At 34.9% G+C, this 21,460-nt stretch overlaps 1 protein-coding gene across 2 annotated transcripts in view; it reads left to right on the top strand.

Annotated features, from left to right (window-relative positions):
* The window catches only part of IFT88 (intraflagellar transport 88), a 52,122-nt gene that overhangs the window by 15,952 nt on the left and 14,710 nt on the right, over positions 1-21,460 (top strand). For both annotated transcript variants that reach the window (XM_075139948.1, XM_075139949.1), the window contains exons 13-23: positions 405-475; positions 942-1,028; positions 3,657-3,756; positions 8,735-8,821; positions 9,476-9,662; positions 10,234-10,342; positions 11,784-11,934; positions 13,071-13,186; positions 16,090-16,142; positions 18,027-18,092; positions 19,875-19,981. In XM_075139948.1, the coding sequence (XP_074996049.1) occupies positions 405-475; positions 942-1,028; positions 3,657-3,756; positions 8,735-8,821; positions 9,476-9,662; positions 10,234-10,342; positions 11,784-11,934; positions 13,071-13,186; positions 16,090-16,142; positions 18,027-18,092; positions 19,875-19,981 (1,134 nt within the window). The remainder of the gene's footprint in view (positions 1-404; positions 476-941; positions 1,029-3,656; positions 3,757-8,734; positions 8,822-9,475; positions 9,663-10,233; positions 10,343-11,783; positions 11,935-13,070; positions 13,187-16,089; positions 16,143-18,026; positions 18,093-19,874; positions 19,982-21,460) is intronic.

Below are 21,460 nucleotides of genomic sequence, written 5' to 3'. Positions count from 1 at the left end.
TTGTAATGAGAAGGTAGCACAAGTCCTCATCTGCTGAATAGCACTGCAGTTCAGCAAATGCTTAACCATGCATTATTTTTAAGCATGTGAGTCTTCTCACTGTGATTTGCAGCCTTCCCCATCTGATGCACATGACATTAACTACACCTATTAACAACCCTAATGTGAGCTATGACCTACATGAGCAGAAAAACAGGCTTAAAGTAGTTGTAATGCCAAATTTCAGGTTTTGTGGTTCAAAAACTACTTTAAATTGAAGGTAGCTTTTTGAAATGTGAAAAGTAAATAACTGACATTATAGACTGTGTAATTTACATCAGTTTATGTTTACAGTCGTATTGTCTATAAAATAATTAAAATGCATGTATACTGGCATAATTTGCAGTTGTTTTGTCCCTCTCCAGGATGATCCGCATACAAATCTACTGATTGAAGCCATTAAAAATGACAGCTTGAGACAAATAGAACGTGAGAGGTAATGGTGGAGTCTATTCTTTCTTGACTGTGGTGCCATGGATTTTAGCTCCTGAAAGTATTAACATTCTTCTCACGTGTCCACAGCTCTTGTTATAGAAGTGTCCTCATAATTCTTAGGAAAGAACACGCTTGGAAGAACTGGTTGGATCACTCTGTTTAGTGTTCTGCACTAAAGTAGAATATCTACCCCAATTACTATAGGTTACACTGCTTAAAAGTTGCAGCATTGGGTTTTTTTAAAAATACAACTACAGTGTTTTGTGAAAGGAAGACAGAAAAAACTGAGAGCTATATCAAGCTTTATCAAGGGCAGTAGCGGTAGCAGGGGACTGGTTAGATTGACTTCTAAGATTGTCCTGAGTGCAGGAAGAAGCAAGAACAAGATTTGATTATTCTTTCTATACATGTTTTTGAAATGGTGACATGTTTGTGTGTTGGTTTTTGTTGTTTTTTTTTTTCCTTAGGAAATCCATGGCAGAGGAATACATCATGACAGCTGCTAAACTCATTGCACCAGTAATTGAGACATCTTTTGCAGTGGGCTATGACTGGTAAGAGTCAAGCAGGGCTTCTTTTTGTCTAAACTATATGCCAATCTCTTGTGCTGGTTATGAAATCAGATTCACAAACATAAACAGCCTAGGAAACATAGTTTGCTGCACATCTCAAACGTAGCATCTAGGCTAATTTCAGTTTGCCTTCATAATGCTCTGGAGAAGAACAAAACAAAGCATTAGAGTCTATTCTGTGTTAAAAATTAATTTCATTATATCATTGAAACTTGACTTCATTATATGTTTGAACTGTTCTGTATTAGCATAAAAAGAGCTTCTTAAAGTTCAATTGAATTTGAAAACTGAAGATCTTTTAGAAGTCTCGATAGACAAATGCTATACAGAAGGCAATGATCGTTACTCTTTACTGTAAATTTGAAGATAACATAATGAAGACTTGGAGTGCCTAAGAAGTTTTCATTACCCCATAGAGTCATATAAAACACTGGAATCTAAATATTATTAGAAAGGTTTATTTGCATTTCATTTATATACTTAATAAATGTAAACTTAATCTACTGTTTCTTAAACATTTATACACGTCTATACAGTGATAGGCTGCTGATACAGTTTACCATTTTGACTTTTGTATGCACTTTATTTTTCAATTTATAGCTTAGCTTTTGCTTTCTGTGGTATTTTCTACAGCAGAATACTCTTCTCTTTAAAACAAAGTAAAATAGACATACTTCCTGTAAGGACAGTATAAAAATGATAAGTATAACTTTTCAAGATGTATTTTTAGTTAGTTTTTAGTTTTCTATTATAGGGACTTACTTTGATATTTTTAGTATTTTTAATAACGTTATTGGAAAGTAAGATGTACGCAAATGAATGTTGTGTATCTGCAGCCACAACATTACTAACAGATATGTTCAGTGTTTGGGAAGTGAAGGAAGTGTGATGGGAAAAGAGAACTTTCCTTTACCTGTTTTTTTTTTGGCCAGTTAGGATTATTTTCAAATTTTGCAGGTCCTATAATTATAATTTACTAATAAAGCTGTTTATACTAACATGAAATAATCTCTCACACAGACATGTTTAGTCTGCTAGAGTCCACAAGGTGGTGTTTGATGGTTTAATAATCATTATAATCTTATAATTTCCCTAGTTTTGCCATTCTGACTCATCAGAACTTAAACAGTATCTCTTGTGAAAATTAGCTTGCTGCTTTATAACTTGTTAGCGTGAGTAAGTCAGATTTGTTTTCTCTGTATCTTGGTTTTTGTTCAGGAAAACTGGAAAAGCTTGTCAGATATTCAGTTTCCTTAGTGCTATTCACAAAATACTTGTCATGAAGTAGAACACACTTTCATATCTGTTCTGGCTAATTAAACAACTTCTGGTGAGATGTGTGGGATTGTTTTGTGTATGTCAGGACAGATTTACTCTCTATTCTTCTAGGCTGAGGTATTCAAGCCCAGTGAAGAAGTTTAACCCGCAGTTTGAGCTTAATTTTCCAAATACTACACTTTGTTATGAGTCCTCTGAGTATTAAATGTGCTTTTAATCAGATTAGGTTTATTTACAGAAATAAAGTGGGCACAAATAATCTCAGATTTCATAATTTCTTACTTGAAATGTGACATTATCTCGGGACTATTCTGTCATATTCCATAAGGAGCAGTTGGATAGTTAGATCTCATTGCGTTTTATGGTTAAAAGATGTTAACAGTAACAGTGGAAAACTGGTTTTTGACTTTTCTTTTATTACAGATGTCTTTGCAGAAATTGCTATTTTTTTCAGTATAATTTTTCCTCCAACGTCAGAAGGCATTTGTATACTTTGTATAGAGACTGTCTATATTGTGCCTACCCAATTATAGCAGCAGGCAGTTTGTTAAATTAAACTTTTGTTGGCAAATTAGCCAACTATTAGAAGAAAAGAAAAAGGCTTTCCACCACTTAAAAAAAAAACAGTGGAAGGGATTAAAGAAGCATTCCACAAAGTTATTGATTTAGTGTGCTTAATTCCAAACAGTTTGAGAGAACAGTATATGTATAAAATAAATAAAGGTCTTGCTTCAAATGATTAGGCAATTTTAAAGTACACCACATCAAACCCTGGAAAATGGTGTCTGTGAATGAACATCCGAACCGTCTGCTCTGTTTTGTCCTGCCCTCATTTGGCAGAAGACCCTAAGCCAAAAGTAACTGGGGGACGATCGGAAGGAGGTTTATTATTATGACTTTATTATTATTATGTAGCTCAGGGGCACAATCTGCAGTCTCTGGCTTTGTTCACTAGCTGGTTTATGGATTTGGTAGTATATGCAACAGGAGATCAGGTTTGAAAAATCAGCTGATAGAACATATCCAAAGAAAATGGTTTGAAAAACGATCTTAGTCAATATCTGACATCAAGTATCACTCAGTGATGGAAAATAATGTGATATTTAGCCAGCTGGGTAAAAAAAATGAGAGCAGAGGTAGTATTATTAAGGTAGGTCATGGGAATAAAATGTTTTTTCAAATATTTTTAATCAAAGTGCTCTTTGCCTCTGTAAAGAAAGAATAGCTCAGAACAACTCATTTTGGAGAAGAAATTGACTGCAAAAGTATATAACTTAGTGGCATTTGCACAGATGCGTTTTGTTTATCTTTATGGCTTTCTTTCTGTTGCAGGTGTGTAGAAGTAGTAAAAGCTTCCCACTATGTAGAGTTAGCCAATGACCTGGAAATAAATAAAGCCACTACTTACTTGAGGCAGCAGGATTTTAACCAGGTATAGAAATTTTTCACATTACTACTTTTTAATACTGTATTGTCAAAGATATCTTTCTTAGCCACAGCATATTTTTCAGCAAGGGAAAGAATGATTTATGCAAACATAATAATTATATTGATGCTGCTCAGTAAAATAACTTTATAAAAACACTGACAAGAGATGAAATTTATTTAAATGAAATTTTTGCCACAAAAGTTACAGTGAATGCAGTTCATGTCAAAATTAAGACAGCTAAATTTAGCTTCACTGGGTGAGAAGCTGTCATTACAGTTAATGGAACTGTAGTCAGTACCGTCAATAGTGTGAAAGAAAGCACATTGCTAATCAATGTGGAGGTGTTTTCATTAGTATGAGTGGAATCTTTCTCTCAGTTAAGTTGACTATAGTACCAAAATATATGCAGATGCACTTCATATGTATCATTATTGCTTATGTTATGGTATTCTCACTGTTCCCTATGTACTACAGTGTTCCCTAAAATACTATAATCTGACCTTGAACTTTAGTCAGCCCTCCTTCCATTGAAATACAAACTGGAACTAAATTAAGCATCTGCTCGGGAGCTTGGACAGTGCTACATCTCTTATAAAAGATTGCCCCCCTGGAGGGCACAGAGGGCCAGGATGAATCACCATTACTGAAAAGATATTGTAGCAGCTTAAGCCACATATATTAGCAAATGAGGAAGGTCATAGGAAAGATACAGTATCAGTACTTCCAAGTAAAAGTATAGCTCATTGCTCAAAATTCATTAACTGGCAGAAGTTCAGAAGATAGATCTACCAAAATCTTTGTGATTTTACAGTTTTTATCATGCATATTGTTACATGTTCCCATTTCATTGTTTTGTTATATTTTTAAATATACATGTGAAGTAACTTTTGGCTATTTTGAAATTATTTATGTGTGTTTATATAGGTAAGATCTCTTTCTGCAACTGGCCATCCAATCACTAGTTAGGCAAATTTCTGCCAATGAATTTTATGCTGAACTGCCTTCATGGTAAAAATCATCACCAATCTCTTGCTAATAAGTACAGCAGGCTGTTAACTGCAGCTTTCGTTTTCTATGCATATAAATTACCAATGTAGGTGTATAAATTAATACCACAATTTACCATGTTTAAGTTTTTGGCATTATCTAAGTGAATGTGCAGCTTTCTTATAACCTTTTATTTTAAGACAAATGCATTTTTTTGCTTTTAATCAAATTTTTATGGGTTGTGGTATTTGTAATACCAGGTTTTCGTCTAAATTGTCATGTGATCTTTTCTTTGCCTGTGAAAAAAGGCTTAGTTTGAAATGTGAGCAGTTGGAAAACAGCTTCATCTGAACAAAAAGAAACTCAGATATCTGACAGGATTTTCTCAATTTCCTTCTAACATGCACTGTTTGGTACATTCAATGATAGGAATGCTGAATAAATAAGCAGGAATATAGCAACCCCCGGGTTTGCATGAGTGGCAAGAAGTATGAAAGATCGCATACAGCAAAATTACAGCTGAAGCTGAATACCTCCGTCATCTTCTAAGGTCCTTCAGCTTGCCATAGCGTGGAGGGATGCACACAGGGCTACGTGCTTAACTTTAGCCCATTTTTCCTTCTCATATTTAAGCTCTTCTGGTTTCCTGAGCCGCTCTTGCTCCTCCTGTCTGTCCTGTCTTCTTCTCCTTAGATACAGCAAGAGAGTTATATTATACTGTATGTCTGACCGATAGCTTTTCTGAGATCAGGAAGCAGTTTGAGAATTTGGAAAACTTTGACCAAATCTAGTAGCTTTATTGATGATAGCTTTTGGAGGGTGAGAGTGTCACAAGTAGGTAAACAGTCATATGATCTCAAGAATTTACTATTTTGATGGTAATTTTTTGCGATTTCCAGTTAGTGTCCAGTATAGGTTAAAAAAAACCCAATTCTCAGAGGTAAAATGAGATACAGAGATTGTTGGTGATGTTTCTCTGGTGTACGCCAATGGAGGGAGAGGGAAGGGTGTTGGAAGTTAGGAGTAAGTGGAGAAGATGCTCTTTTTATTTTGATTATGTGATAGAATACCTTTAACCTGCACTGGAACTACTTAATAGTAGAGTGGGACTGCAGAATGGTGATTGTAGAGAGTCTTTTTTTTTTGTTCTAATAAAACTGCAGCTGCCACTTATATTCATTCTGTCTGTTGTTCATATACTTACTAACTCACCACCTGCTCAACACACCTTTGGCTGAAGAACAAGAATGGAAACTTTTTGAAATATTCAGTTTCAAGGCTGAAAGTTTTATTATGTTTCAAAAAAAAGAACTAAAATAGATTTCTGCTGTAACTATAATGGGCTTAACTACGTGCTCATCATAATGAATACATTATTTTAAAACAGTCCAAGCAAAAAAAAAAAAAAAATTCAGGATGGAAATTACCATAATATGTCTAGATTGTATTTTATTAGTAATAAGGGGTTTTGTGTATTAGATATTTTGAATGTTTTCTTAATTTCAAATAAAAACTTTGAGAATTAATTTAAAAATAAAATTCTGCAGGTTAGCCATGCAGCTCCTTAACATCTCTGGCAGACCCTGCTTGGGTCAGGCAAGCTGCTTTGAAGTTTAACTTCTCTAAGCAAATAATTTAGGTACATTGGAAACATGTCACCAAGAATAATTTGGACAATCTGTGTTTTGATTGTTGAATCTAAGTAATTGTTATTGTTGGGATTAAAAGGTTAGAATTATTTAGAAATATATAAATTTAGCTGATGATGCAGTGAGAGCATTTCTACGTTGCAAGGACAAAAGGAGTATTGCTGTGGATTTTCATCCTAGGGCTCATAATTGCTGAAATGGTTCAAGAGAACTGCAACTTAATTTACCAGTAGGTGAACAGAGTTCAGAGTCACGTGAACTTTTCATTATACGTGAAAAAGAGATTACTTCTACTCTGATCTTTATTGTCAAAGGTTCCATTTAGCAGTAAAAGCAAAGGTAAACAAATCAACTACGGTGAGAAATGGCTTTTCAGAAAGTGACTTTGAACTATATAGCTCTAAGTTCACTAAAAATGAATCCCATTGTAAGAAATGCACAGCTTTTACTTGAAGAAGCAAGTCTCTACTTAAGAGTAGAGTACCTCAGATATAGTAGTGTTACATCTGTAAATATTTGGGACCATTCCCTTTTTGGAGAAAGTCACAAATATACATAAAAGTTTAAAATTATCATAGTTGAAGTCTTACATTTCAGAGACCACAAAATCTAGAGCCTAACTTTGGAAATGCTTTTCTTGATTGAAATTGATGTATTTCTTTAGAGAATTTTCTATTATTAGGAGAATATTATGATCTTTAGTAGTTCATAATTCTTGGGTGGATTGTAGTTGACTAAATCAATAAACTACATCTAGCTGTATATACTTTGTCATTTTACACATCATTAGTACAGTCACGTTTTTTGTGTAAAGTAACTGTAAAAACAGTATGTATGACAGTCAATTAAAACTTGTTTCCTTTATGTTTGTTTTGGCATTCCACATTGTCCTGGTTCTGGCTGGGACAGAGTTAACTTTCTTCCCAGTAGCTTGGGGGGGGTGCTGTGTTTTGGGTTTGGTGTGAAAGGAGCGTTGATGGCCCATTGATGCTTTGGCTGTTGCTGGGTGATGCTCGCACCGGGGAGGGGGAGCACAGCCGGGGTGGTGGACCCATCTGGCCAATGGGGTATTCTATACCATGTGACATCATGCTCAGTATAAAAACCAGGGGTGTGGGGGGGCTCGCCCCCCGTTCGTGGCATGCGGTCGGTGAGGAGTTGCATTGTGCATCGTCTGCTTTGTGTATTCTGTTATTGTTGTTGTTGTTCTCGTTGTTACTATTACTATTCTACTTCGTTTTATTTCAATTATTAAACTATTTTTATCTCAGCCCGGGAGCTTTCCTACTTGTGCCCTCCCGATTCTCTCCTCCATCCCACCGGAGGGGGGAGGGGTGAGCGAGCGGCTGCGTGGGGTTTATTTGCTGGCTGGGGTTAAACCACGACACACATACCATATCATGCATTCACTTTGATATGTAAACAGCAGCTTACAGGTTTCATGTAAAGGAAGAAGGAAACTTTTGAATTGCTAATGTTGATGGTTAAATTGAGGTTGCCACATCTGTGTTGTAATAGAACACAGAACTGGGCTCACTATGATATTCTAACAGTTTGTGTAGTTAATATAAATATTTAGGATAAAGAAGCCAGATTTTCTTAGTAATTTAGTCTGCAATTACAAATGTTATCACACAGTCAATGAAAAAAAAAGCTGCCTTGTATTTCAAAGTTTCTTTGATAGTTATTAGCTATAAATTTGTTTACTTCTTGTCCATAAAATTCTTTATTTTGAAGTTTATGAAATCTAGTTTTTATGTAAAAGATTTAAAAAAAAAAATCTTCTGGCTTCAGTCTTCATGTTTGAGTACTTCCTAAACTTAGACAGGTGTCGTCTTATTACACAAAACAACTGCAAGTTGAAATCCAATCCTACACTGTCTTGCATATTTTTTTTATAGAGCATGTACTTTTTTAGCTTTTTAATAAAAGTTTTAATGTCAATCCTTTCATGTTCACTTAAAGAACTGGAAAAATAGGTATGAGAATTTTAATTAGTTGACTAGATTGAAAGCAAATAATATGAACTTGTGTTTTGTATGTATAGAATTGTCAAATATCTGTGTACTTCAAGGTAGCCATATTTAATCTAAATTTTGAAGAAGTAATAAATGGCCAATACTATTGAAATTTTGTGACCAAGATTAATACTGTGTAATATTGATATACTTATGTGTGTACATGCTTACAAGCATGTGTTACAAGCTCTGTAGTTATCATGTATGTGAGTATATGAGTTGGTAATTTTAGCTGTTTGTTACTGTGAAGTTTATCAATGCTTTCTGAAAGAATTTTGATGTAAGTTTGCTTCAGTGGGAAGTAAGTTGTTTCCAAATTACTTCTAGGCACTGGAGACTTTAAAAATGTTTGAAAAAAAGGATAGCAGAGTAAAGAGTGCAGCTGCAACAAACCTTTCATTCCTTTATTATTTGGTAAGTGTTTGCTTCAACAAAACCAGTTAAGCACTGCAGTTTATGTAGCAACTTCTGTATCTTTGTAGCAATTTTTGTGCCTGTCTAAATAATCTCTGTAAACAAGAAACTGCATGTTAAAGGAGTTATTCTGGAACACCCGTTCTTCGCTGTAGTTGAAGTTTGGAGCATGTCCTTTGTATCCTGTTGCTGTGAGGAAGAGTAAGATTGAGCCCCAGGCCACAGAAGTATGCTTGCAGTGTGATTTGTGCAGAAGCTCAGCAGCTGCATTTGAAACTCAGGTCCTGAAGACCCTGGCTGAACTTCAGGAACGTGTGAAGTATGTAGCTTAGGCAGGTGTGTTTGTAGATGAAGTTTGTAGGGTATGGGGATTTATTTTTGTTTTTTAAAGAAATACTACTTTGTTGCAACAAAGAAAACTTCCAGACTGAATGGGACAGAGTGGCAAAACACGTCTCGAGTGTTAAGTTCTCTGAAACTTGAAAGAAATGATCTGCTTTATGCAAATACATAAGTAATATTTTAGGACTAAAAAATGTATTATTTTTTTCATCCTCAATCTTTTGAAATTCCACTATATTAACTGTAAGAAGCCACAGCTGCAAGAAAATTGACTGACAAATGACTAATACAATGTTTGTTTTGTTCATGTAGGAGAATGAATTGGCACAAGCAGCTAACTATGCAGATTTAGCTGTAAATTCTGATAGGTACAATCCAGCAGCTCTAACTAACAAAGGAAATACTGTTTTTGCAAGCGGAGACTATGAAAAAACAGCTGAGTTTTATAAGGAAGCTCTCAGGAATGATTCCTCATGCACTGAAGCACTTTATAATCTTGGTAAGCCAAAGGTGCTTTTGTGATTTAGCTTTTGTCTAAAGATAGCACTAGTGTTTCTGAGAATCTGGCTTTCAAAGTTTTCTTGTATAGAAATATATACTAATCATTATTATTACTTTATTCAGTAATTTATGTTATAGCAAGGTATTAATTTGTACTTCCTATCTGTTCTGCAAAAAAATACCAGTAATTGCAGATGATTAAGTCACTTTGAAGATAAAAATTTCTACTAGCTACTAAAAATATATCAGTTTTAGCATTATTAAACCGTCAGAGTCATTCACCTCTAAAAGCCCTCCCTTTCCCTCATTCACCTTGTTCAAAAAGTGAGATTACATCTGTTCTTGGTCTTTGATTAGGTTTGTGTTCCTTTGTTTATCAGTTTGGTAAGTTGTACTAGCTGGTAAGAATTATAAGCACGGCTCTCAAGAATAGAGTCTGTCAATGTCAAGGCAGTTACACTGCCTCTGAGTATTGTGTTCCTATTTCATTTTTCTTGGTTATTCTGTCAGTTAATATGATGAAGTCATCTTTTTCTCATTGCATTAATACTGTAACTTTTATTTTTTAGGTTTAACATGCAAGAAGTTAAACAGAATAGATGAAGCTTTGGATTATTTTCTGAAACTCCATGCAATCCTTCGAAATAGTGCCCAAGTCCTTTACCAGATAGCAAACATGTATCTTTTTCTGGATTAGGAGAAGGGATGGTGGTTTTAGTAAACCCATTTAATCTGAACTGTGTTTCAATTATGACACAACAAAGAAATTTACTGTAGTGTCCATTATAATTAGGAAGATTGCATAGATTCATTCTCTGTTGTTTGTAAAAACGAGAACAGAACTTACAACCTTCTTGGACATTTCCAGTGAAGCGAGTGAAGAAATACATTAAGACTGTTCACATTGCAGGGAATACATTTACACTCAGTATTAAAGTGTGTCCTGGAATACTTAAAATGCTGCTGATTTTATTATGAAAATAATGTGGCAGATATAAGCACAACTGAGTAAAACCTTTAAGAAAAAAATAAGTGAAGTTCTGTTCTGAAAGCTGTTTTCAGATTAGTTAGTATACGTGTAAGAAAATAATTGTCCCCCAGCACTGCAAAAGCTCAACAGATTGAAAAGGTGAGGAGGGAAGGGGTTGGCTTTGCACTTCACCAGTGATATTCTACCCTATGAATTTCTTTAAAAATACTTCTGAGGATGTGCAAATCGTAATAAAATCCTCCCCAGCTGCTGTACTACACTTTTAAGAATAGTGAAGGTAATAAAAATATATTTTAATCAGTAAAATAAGTAATCTCCAAAAATACAAAGGGGCTGTGATCTCTATTCCTTGCATAGCCCCTTTACAACAGCATAAATGGCCCTAAAACTCCCAGTTCCCATCTGGGAGAGAATTTCTCTGCTCCACTGCTATGTAAAACTGCTTTCCACAACATTCACAAGCTTCTTCTGTGAAGGGTAGGGTGCAGCAGAAACTGAAAAAAACATGTTGGGCAGTAGCTCCAGCTCACATTGCTGCAGAGGTCTGAGCCGTTGTGCTGCTCAGGGGTGACTTGAGGAGAGGAGAGCACACTGCAGGCCTAATTACAGCTAAAGCTGCTTCTGTTCTCTGGACCAGAATCATACACTGTCTGTGCTGTGCTGCTTAGACACACAGCAGAAAATCTCACTGCAGGTAAAAGTCTGTTCTTGAGAATATTCTTGAGAATTACCCAATTACTTTAGGACAAAATGATGTATTACGAAAAACTAACAAAGTTGTAAAGGCTACAAATAAATCACCTGGTTCGCACACTTAATTCTTACAAATGAGGAAGTCAAAGTAAAATTAGTGGCAGAAAGAGTGGAGAACTGAGCCCAAAGTTCTGTTGAGCCCAAAGTGTTTTTAAGGTGAAAGAGCAGCCAAAGTCTCTAAATACTTCTCTTTCTTCAGCGTAACAAAAATACTTTCTGATACGAATGAAATTATGAAAACAATGTGTAAAAAATCCCAGTGTATCTCCACACTACAGTGACTGGTGAGCGTAGGGATTACATTATGTAAAGTAGTAGGAATTCTGAGTAAATCAAAATGTCATTGACATCAGTCCTTGACTGAAGAAAACTCAGATATGAGATCATGCAAGATCCCAGTCAAGCCATAGAGTGGCTCCTTCAGTTGATCAGTGTAGTACCAACGGATCCACATGTACTTTCAAAGCTAGGGAAATTATATGATAATGAAGGTGATAAATCCCAAGCTTTTCATTATTACTATGAGGTACTTGCTCTTTATTGCTTTTCAATACACTTTGTCATAATTAAAGAAAATTTTGTCATAGGTTCCTGTATCAACTTAACAATTGATTCATTTAAACTTTTAAAAATGTCATCGGGGGGGGGGGCGTGTTGGAAATTTGGGGGGAGAGAGAGTTGACAAAATCTTATTTTTGTAGTCAGATCCTAAGGAAACACATAGCCTGTGTTTCCACATGGTATTTGACCTCAGACTTTCATTTTTCATATGGTCATTGTTTACATTGACCCCTAACAATTTTAATTTAAAATATAGTCTGAGATGAAATAAAAAATGGATATAATAAATGTAATTTTAAAGGTGTGTAACATGACTGTGTTGATTGGAAGCCATATCTGTATAATGGATATATATAAAATATGTTTGTGTTTATCTATGTAAGTTTATACTTTAATGGTACAGCTACACATTATGTATACACAGTTGCCTAAAGATAGGCATCCTCTCTCATTTCAAACCAGCTATAGGACTTTCTGTAGTTTGTAGAGATTCTTCTGTTTTAGAAACAGGAATAAGACAGGAACTTGCTTTGCTACAATATGAGGGGTTTTTTTTATCTGTATAAAGCAAGGATGACCAAAGGCTGTGTTGCAATCTGAATACTAGTGGAGTTGTGCTTGATAATAATTTTGCTGCCTATTTCAGTGGGAATTTCTAAAAAGCCAGAAATGTTATTTACGTGCATACGTATTTCATAGAAAAGAATGCTTTTAGTTTTCCAGCAGACTGATTTGAGTATGGATTATACACGTATTAGTTAGCATTGTTTAATATTTTAGGTAACTTACTCACACGTAGACATGATCTAAGTAAACATTTTTGCGGTTGCGAACTATTTAAAATAATATTTCGAATAAGGCTAGATGGAAAATGTGACAAACTCATCTCAGGTGACTTCTAAAAAGCATTCGGTAATTAGAAAACTTGGCGTGCCTTTTTTTTTTTTCAGGATTACTTAGTATAGCACACTAGTTCCATTCATATATTACACGTTTTTGGCATCTGGAGAATTAAACACTTGAGTAAGATATTCCAGAAGTAACATAAAGATGTTGTTTATCACTAAAATTGTGTTTCTTTCACCTTTCCTATTTTGTCAGTCATACCGGTATTTCCCTTCAAACATTGAGGTCATTGAGTGGCTTGGAGCCTATTACATTGACACTCAGTTTTGTGAAAAAGCCATTGAGTACTTTGAAAGAGCAGCACTAATCCTGTGAGTAATCATTATTTTATGCCTACTCAAATATTTTGTGATTAGACATCCATAAGTATACCTAGAGATAAATTAGTTGGATAATTTTAATACTATAAGCAAATACCGGAGTTAAGAATATTTGGGATATTATTTAATTTTCTCAACTTTCTGTTTGTTTACAGTGTGTTTTTGCTCTTACTGTGCAATTTCAATGTTAAGTAAGGTCCTCCCTTGGGCCCAAGATAGTATTGGGTGTTAGAATCTCTTTTCTCTGTCCTCTGCCATTAAGCACAGCTATGAAGTGGGGAAGAGCTCTCTTAAGCCACCAACACCTCCTTCTCTATGGCTTTATGTGAAATATTTCCTTCCTATTACTTTATCATGTGGTGTGGATTTGATGGTTTAGATAAATGCATCTTTTAGCAGTTCTTGTTGCATTTCCACTTTTCACGTAACTTCTACTTCCATAAAAAGGTTATCACAGATAAGGTATAGAGGTAAGCAAAAATGTGCAGTGCAGAATTACCAATGGTTAGTGAAAATAAGTTGACAGATCAAATTGATCCTGATAGAGATATTTGAAATGTATTGAGTTTAGTTCAGCAACTTAATTGCTGAAATTGTCCTTTAGCAGAATATGATGAACTTAAGAAAGTATGTAGGCCATATATTTTATTTTAGATCAGAAAGGGAGCTTACCAGACAAATGGTTAATAAACAAATTTGGTGAAATTTAAATCTGTAATCCAGAGTTCAAACAGAATTCTAAAAAAACATGCATATGGCCTTTTTATGTAGAAACAACTATTTGTCTATGTGTTCATAGACAAGAATTTTGTGTTAATAGACCAACTAAAATTCATGCAACTAAAATTCACCCCAGCAAGTGTGAATTTCTCTATTTCGTGTTTTGGCAAACCTTTCAAAAATCAGGCTAAGCAAAACTCAGTCATTGCTTGTCTTGTGATGATCTAAAATTTGTCATTCTTTTCGTTCTGTGAAACTGAATGACGTGCATGAACAAGACAGCATGTGAACAAAAATTTGTACAATATTATTCAAGGAAAGATTATACTGCAAATAGATTGTTAGAAGTTCAGTAAAAAATACTAATTCTGGTTTTGAAAGGGCTTGAGTTAGAGTAGACTTTAATTATAGAAGAGAAAATCTGAGGTTTAAATAAAGATTAAAAATTGAAACAAAAATAAATAGAAAAGCATAGACTTCACCCAAATTGTGGTATAATTATAAAGAAATAGAAATGTAGATTAGATGAAAATACACAGGAGACAGTTCCCAGAAATCACACTTCACAGGTTTGCCAGTATTCTGGCCACCTTAAAAAATTGTGTTTTAGTCAAGCTATGAGATCGCATATGCTGGTGTTCATGGCCTTCTTAGAAACTTTGGAAAGAAGCAGCTGAAACTAAAAAGAATTCTTTCATAATCTTGTTTTGGCAAAAATCTAAATATTTTATGCTTCATGTTGCACTCAGTCCATGCATGAAACATGAAGTAGGTGGATTATAAAGTACTTACGAATAATTGGCATATGGAATTCTTCATTATTATTTGTAATGGTAATCTATGTGTAAAACAGAGAAAATATTTCTCTGAGGGATGAGATTGTTAATAGTAGATAACAGAACATAGATGTTTTGATGTTTATTTGGTATGAAAAATAGAGTCTATATATGCTAGTAGATAAATATGAATGTTGGATTATAAATTGCTACTAATTGTAAATAAAGTTACATTTTAAAATTATAACTTTATTTTAACCATGACCAGCATTTTTTAGTTTAACATTGTTTAGTGAATTCAGTGTTATAATTACATTTTAAATTGCATTCTAAGATAACATGTTAGACAATGAATTGAGAAACAGTTTTTCATTATTTTATATTTTACTAACATGCACAAATCTATCATTAATAAAAGGAGTTGTGCAGCTAATGCTGGCTGCTGACAATTTATTCTCTCTAGAATTTTCATACTGAATTGCATAATAAACTTTATTATAGTATTTGCTTGGCTGCCTTTATTGTTCACAGGAGACATATTCAGCTGAAACTAAAAAAGGTGAAGCAGCTGTCTTTCGTAAGCTTGTTTGGCAACTACAAGACAAACAGATTACTTAGAGTTAAAAATGGCCTGTGCTGTGACTGGAGGGAAAAATTGAAGAGAATAAGTACAAAACTATTCTGAAAATGTTAGCATACAGTGCCTTTGGGATATGCTACTGTTGAATTGTAAGCCACATGTGAAAAGGGCTTTGGCTTATAGAGCATCCTTACACTGTTGACATGAAAATTTCCTAATTTTCACATTATCTTGATAAGAATGAGGAAGGAGTCCAACAGTTTTGTTGTACATGCTCAAACATCTCAAATATTTTCTCTGACCATATCTATTACCATTATGTGCTAAAAAGAGAAGGACAGGTAGCAGCTAGGGCATCGAGGTGATGACACAGAGGAGAGGCCAGAGTTCGAAGCTGTAAGTGGGGAGTGTGCTTCCTGGCAGGGATCCCTTGGGTGTGCTTGGCACCATACTGGTGGGACTTCCTCAGAATACAGTTTAGCATTTTGTTCTCCCCCATTGTGTGGTTCTGTACCTCAGACAAAGATTAGTGTTTCACATGTCAGGTCTACTAATTGTGTCTGGTGCACAGAATCATGGGCAGGAGAAAGACTGTAATATAGGACTACAAATGAATGACATCGAGGCCTGAACACAGGAGCATGATGCAGGGGTAAACTGTGTGTGAACTAAACAGGATAAATTCTTCCTAGGAAGGCAATATGTTAGATGAAAAATTTTAAGAGTAGCTAAATAGTAGGTCTTTACCAACGCCATGCAGGTTATTTTGCTTGTTCACTGTTTGGCAGTGTGCATAATTTTATTTTATTTATATGCAGACCAACACAAGTGAAGTGGCAGCTGATGGTTGCCAGTTGCTACAGGAGAAGCGGTAAGCTCTGTAACTTTTTTGTAATTGGTTGGAGGTTTGTAATGTTTTTTGTAGTAAGCTGGGATTTTTCAGCCTGGAGAAGAGAAGCCTGGAGAATATATAAAGGGGGCTTATAAGAAAGATGGAGAGAGACTTTTTACCAAGGCCTGTAGTGACAGGACAAGGGGCAAGGGTTTTAAACTGAAAGAAGGTAGACTTAGATTGGGCATAAAGAAAAAAATTTTTGTGATGAGGGTGGTGAGACACTGGAACAGATTGCCCAGAGAAGCTGTGGATGCCTCATCACTGGAAGTGTTCAAGGTCAGGTTGAACGGGACTCTGAGCAACCTGATCTAGTTGAAGATGTTCCTGCCCATGGCAGGGGGTTGGACTACATGATCTTCAGAAGTCCTTTCCAACCCAAACCATTCTATGATTCTATGATTTGTTTTGTTTTGATTGATGTTTTGATTTTTTTTTTCTTTTCATATTTTCTACCTGATGTGAAGTCCTAAAGTTTGTTTGAAACTTCAGTTACATATTATTGTGTTAGGTATTTCCTGTGTAATAAAACATGACTTTTCTTTTAAGTCCAGGATGTGTGCCTGCACTGACTTATGCATGAAACACTCCTTGTGCTGTTAAATAAGTAAAATAAAGAAGATACTACAGCATAAATGATCTGATAGAATTTTTTAAAATGTAATTATACTACCATCTGATCTAACATAAGTAATTAGATTTTAAAGTTGCTTAACTCCCATTCCTTTTCAACAGCAGGTATAATTTTTCAATATTAAAATAGTATTTGCATTACACAAACAAAAGACAGCCTTAATGTGCTGTATTTTCTTGCTGGGAATATAATACGCCAATAAGCAAAATGGAAAGAGACTAATCTTTCTGGGTTTTTTATCACCTAGAATGCATTCAAGGCACTTGATGACGTAAATGATACTCTTCTTTCTCGCTGTCTCCTTTTGTCACTCTCCTTTATGCTTCTTTAGAACTTTGCAGAACAGACTTCCATAATAAATAAGTGCATTTTCTCATTCTGCTCAGTTATTTAATACAACAGTGAGAAAAGGAATAGGACCTAGGAAAGTCAGTGAATTAAGAACAGTCGGCACCACCCAAAACTACACAGATTAACTGTTTTCCCAGCAAAGAAACACGATGGTTTTGGCTGCTTTTTAGTTCATTTGTGATTCATTGGCAAAATTCCTAGCTTATCGTGTTAACATAGAGCAGGTTAGTTTGATTAACATAGAGCAGGTTAGTTTGATTAACAGAGCAGGTCAGTTTGATCTCTACCTCGCACTAGGAAAATAAAAATAGTGATATCTCAACAAACTTTTTTGTCAGTTATTTTATGGATGTGAGGTTTTAGATTCACAGGGTCTATCAGTCCTTTTCATAATAATCAAGCTGAGCCAAAACTGAAGGCAAAAGTCTTTGCCCCAGATCTGGGCAAAGGAGAGATACACAATTAGTATTCTGATGGAAGGAAGGGTAGGCAGAGCTCACTGTTACACATTTCTATTTGACCAGTCCATACATTTGCAGCCTCAGATAAGCCCTGGTATGTTTGATACAGCTTGTCTAGTAGATGTGTCATAGAACGATGGGGTCCTAGAGGCAGGTCAAAAAAGGGCAAAAATCAGGAAACTCCTCTTAATTAATTCTGTTATTTACAGAGTAACTTGGACTGTTTTCAGATGCTCTTACTTTTTACTATCAGTAATTAAAGAATGTTAAGTTTGGTTTTATCAAATTTGATCTTATAATATTAAATCATGTACTCAAACTAAAAAGATGAAGTGATGTTAAACTGTATCAATTTCTCATCAGATATTCTTTTTTATGTTTGGATATGTGGATAGGAGATGTTTGTTTTGTTTGCAGGTAACTACCAGAAGGCTCTAGAGAAATACAAAGTCATTCACAGAAAATTTCCAGAGAATGTTGAATGTAAGTTGTTTCATTGACTGGTACAAGTATCAAAGGAAACTTGTTACACTGAATATGTGTGTTAGTAATCGTATGATGTAAGTATTTTTCATGTGAAAATATTTTCATGAACTAACATTTTCACTCATGCTAATGCTGCATGTTTTCTGTGACAACACTAAAGGGTGATTTAAGAAGTATTAGGGTAATGCTGAAGAAGAGAAATGAAAATAAACTTTAACTGTAGCGGATTGGTTGAATTATTTCTTATACATACATACTAAATTTTATAACTATGTTACTTATTTAATCTTTCTCATGATTAAATGTATGTATTTTTACTTCTAGTCACTGCTAGTTGAAACTCCTGCTGTAAGTTTCTAGATATAAGAAAATCTTATTTTTAAGTTTTACCAAAGCCAGGCCTTCCAAAAGAATGTAGAGGGTGAGATTTTGTTGTTGTGTTTTTAAGTATAGTTGGTCAACCACTCTCTAGAAAATCCGTAGAGAATTTCAAACGTAACTTTGAAGAGTAAGACATTTTTGCACAATCAGTCACACCTGTATTCTAAATGAGAAAGCCCTGTAGAAAATAGGGGTTGTCACTGGTTGTGAAAACATCCTCTTACATCCTCACTAATTCCAGAATACGAGGTTGTAGCCAACAAGCCTACGCTTTTAAATGCTATGTGGGAAGAACATTCACTGTATTTTAAAATAAAATTGTATCATTCTGCTTTAACAAACGTACTGCTTTTTCAAAGAGAAATTATACAGCTCTGTTGTACAAGAGAAATTCAATACTATGACTCCTCAAAGTTAGAAGCAAAATGTTGTGTTCATATTGGTCAGACATATTTCAGAGGGGTAGAGTATTTAGTAAACCTTTTAGAATGCTAATATTTTTCTGAACATAGTTTCTACAAATGAGGAAACGGAGGCAGGAGTTAGACAAGACAATTGAACTGATTTAAAAGTTTTCTGCTGCTGAAACAATGGTTCTTCGCTTATCCCTCCCTGTCGGTGTGCTCCCAACCATCTTCCTTATTCGCGTTCTGATGCTTATCTGATCCCTCAGTGAACACGTTCAGCTCCCTAAACCAGCAGAAAACTAACTTAGCACAAAAAGAAAGTAACATATTTGTGAAAGCAGTCAGGAGGGTAGTGGGTCATGTCATGCTTGTTTCTGCTTCAGAGGCAGCTCTTTGAAAGGGATCTTGACAAACTAATAGGAATAGCAACAATGTTTTCAGAGTTTGGTATAATGTCTCAAGATACTGGTTTTAGGGGTTATTTTGGTTCCATCATACAGTTATAGTCGATCTTCATGTCTGGTTTGTTGGGGTTTTTTTAATTCTATAAATACTAATCTTTAAAAAAATCAACCACAGCAACAGAAGAAACAAACCATTCTGATTCACTTGGCATTTGTAAAATTGTTTTCAACAAAATGCTGTTGATAGTGGCTCCTCGGTAATGATTTAGTACGATTATTATGCTTTCCAGTTTCCAAAATATTTTGCAACTGTGTAGAGTTCTGAGCCAGATGAGTTGGTATGTCTTGTGCCTTCCACATATATAAATGGTATTTGTACTGTTCATGGATATAGACACTGCATCACAGAAAATACTGAATTATTTGCAAAATATCACAACTTGTGTAGTGATACTGGACTGCAGTCACTTTATATTCCCAGTTATTTGCATTGTTTGCCATTCTGTATGTCCAGTTCTGTTAGGATGCACTTGCAGTTTGACCTGCTTGTAAGCCTTTTTTTTAACAATGTTCTGCTTTTCAATTAGGCCTCCGATTTTTAGTTCGTCTCTGCACAGATATGGGGCTGAAAGAAGTCCAGGAATATATGACAAAGCTCAAGAAAGTGGAAAAATTAAAAGAAATAAGAGAGCAGGTAAGCTTGTTTCTTTCTGTGATTATACAGTATCACTACATACATAGATAGAGATAAAATAGTGTTTATGATACTTCAAGATAAAATGTGTATTAACTTCCTGGTTTAGAGAGGCTTGTGTTCTGTGTTTTTTGGGCTTTTAGTTTTAAATTACTGATCAGCCTTATATCTGTCTGAATGGTTTTTGAGCACCGGATTTTCTGTGATTTTAAATACTAGTGGAAGATGGGTTATGTGGATGTGATGGGAATGCTGGAGCCACCCACATAATTCAATGTCTCTGGAATGTTGTCTTTCCTACTTATTTGCCAGACTGTAGAAAGCATATTTATGAGCCAAGTAATAATGCAACTATAGGGAGAGAAGGGGAGCCTAAGAATCTGTCCATGTACTAGAACTCCTTTTTGCTATATACAAAGCTGCAACATTGACAGATTACATAGGTGGAAGTAAATTACTCATGTTAGTGCCAATTTTTAAACTGAAAAAAAAAAATTTCATGGAAAAGCTACAGGCTGTAAAAGCTATGAGACCATAACTTGCGTTCTATTCAGAGTGAGCGTGTGTGTGTGTGTGCATGCACGTGTGTTGTTTTCTTGCTATTCCTGTGATAAAGTAAGATTTTAAAATTAAAATCAGCTTCTTGTTTGGACAGCATTATCCGTGCTGTTGAGCTGCAAAGCATTCAAGCTTGCTCTTCCTATCCAGTGAATTGCCTCAAAGCTGCATAGTCACATTAGGGCACGTTAAATATTATTAAATATTACGTAATTTACTGTGCTCCTAGTAACACTTACTGGCTCCCTTTTGATGTCAGATAATGTGTAAATGCATCCTTAGTTACTTCACTTCAGTTTCAGAGAGTATGCACATGTATACTGGGACATTTTAAAAATGAAACTCACAAAGGGAAATACTGATCAAATTTATGCTACAACCTTACTTTGGGGGGCTAGTTGAAGTATATTGGTTTGGATTTTCAGTAAATGTAAAATTTAAAGCACTTGGAAAAATGGACATGAGAAAGCAATCCACACATGTAGTGGGGCTAATATTCCTCCCCTATAGTGGTATCAGTAAGCAAAGCAGATGACCAGATATAATGTTCCTATTCTGCAAAACTGGTAATTAAGAGATCTCTCTGAAGTGTGTTAAAACAGGCTTTGCTTAGTTTCTAGGGAATATCAGTTCAATGTCAGTGATATACATAGTTCTTTACAATAACTTCCAATACCTCAGTGCTTTACTCAGGAAAGCTCAGAGATGTAACCAGTTAAAACTAGATTATTTTATAGTTGGTAAGAGAGAGGTCCCTGGAGACAGAGGTTATCTCTTTCCTTGCATATAATTCCAGCATTTTTTACACTGGAGGTGTTAATTATGTACCATAGATCTGCAAATATTGAGGATTTTAAGGAAAACACTTTTTTCCTTTAAGAAAGTTAATGTTTGAATATGTAAAAAAAAAAAAAAAAAAAA

Source organism: Calonectris borealis, chromosome 1 (assembly GCF_964195595.1).
Source record: "Calonectris borealis chromosome 1, bCalBor7.hap1.2, whole genome shotgun sequence".
NCBI lineage: Eukaryota > Metazoa > Chordata > Aves > Procellariiformes > Procellariidae > Calonectris > Calonectris borealis.
Note: the sequence above shows the minus strand (reverse complement) of the source record. Positions and strands in the feature narration are given on the sequence as shown.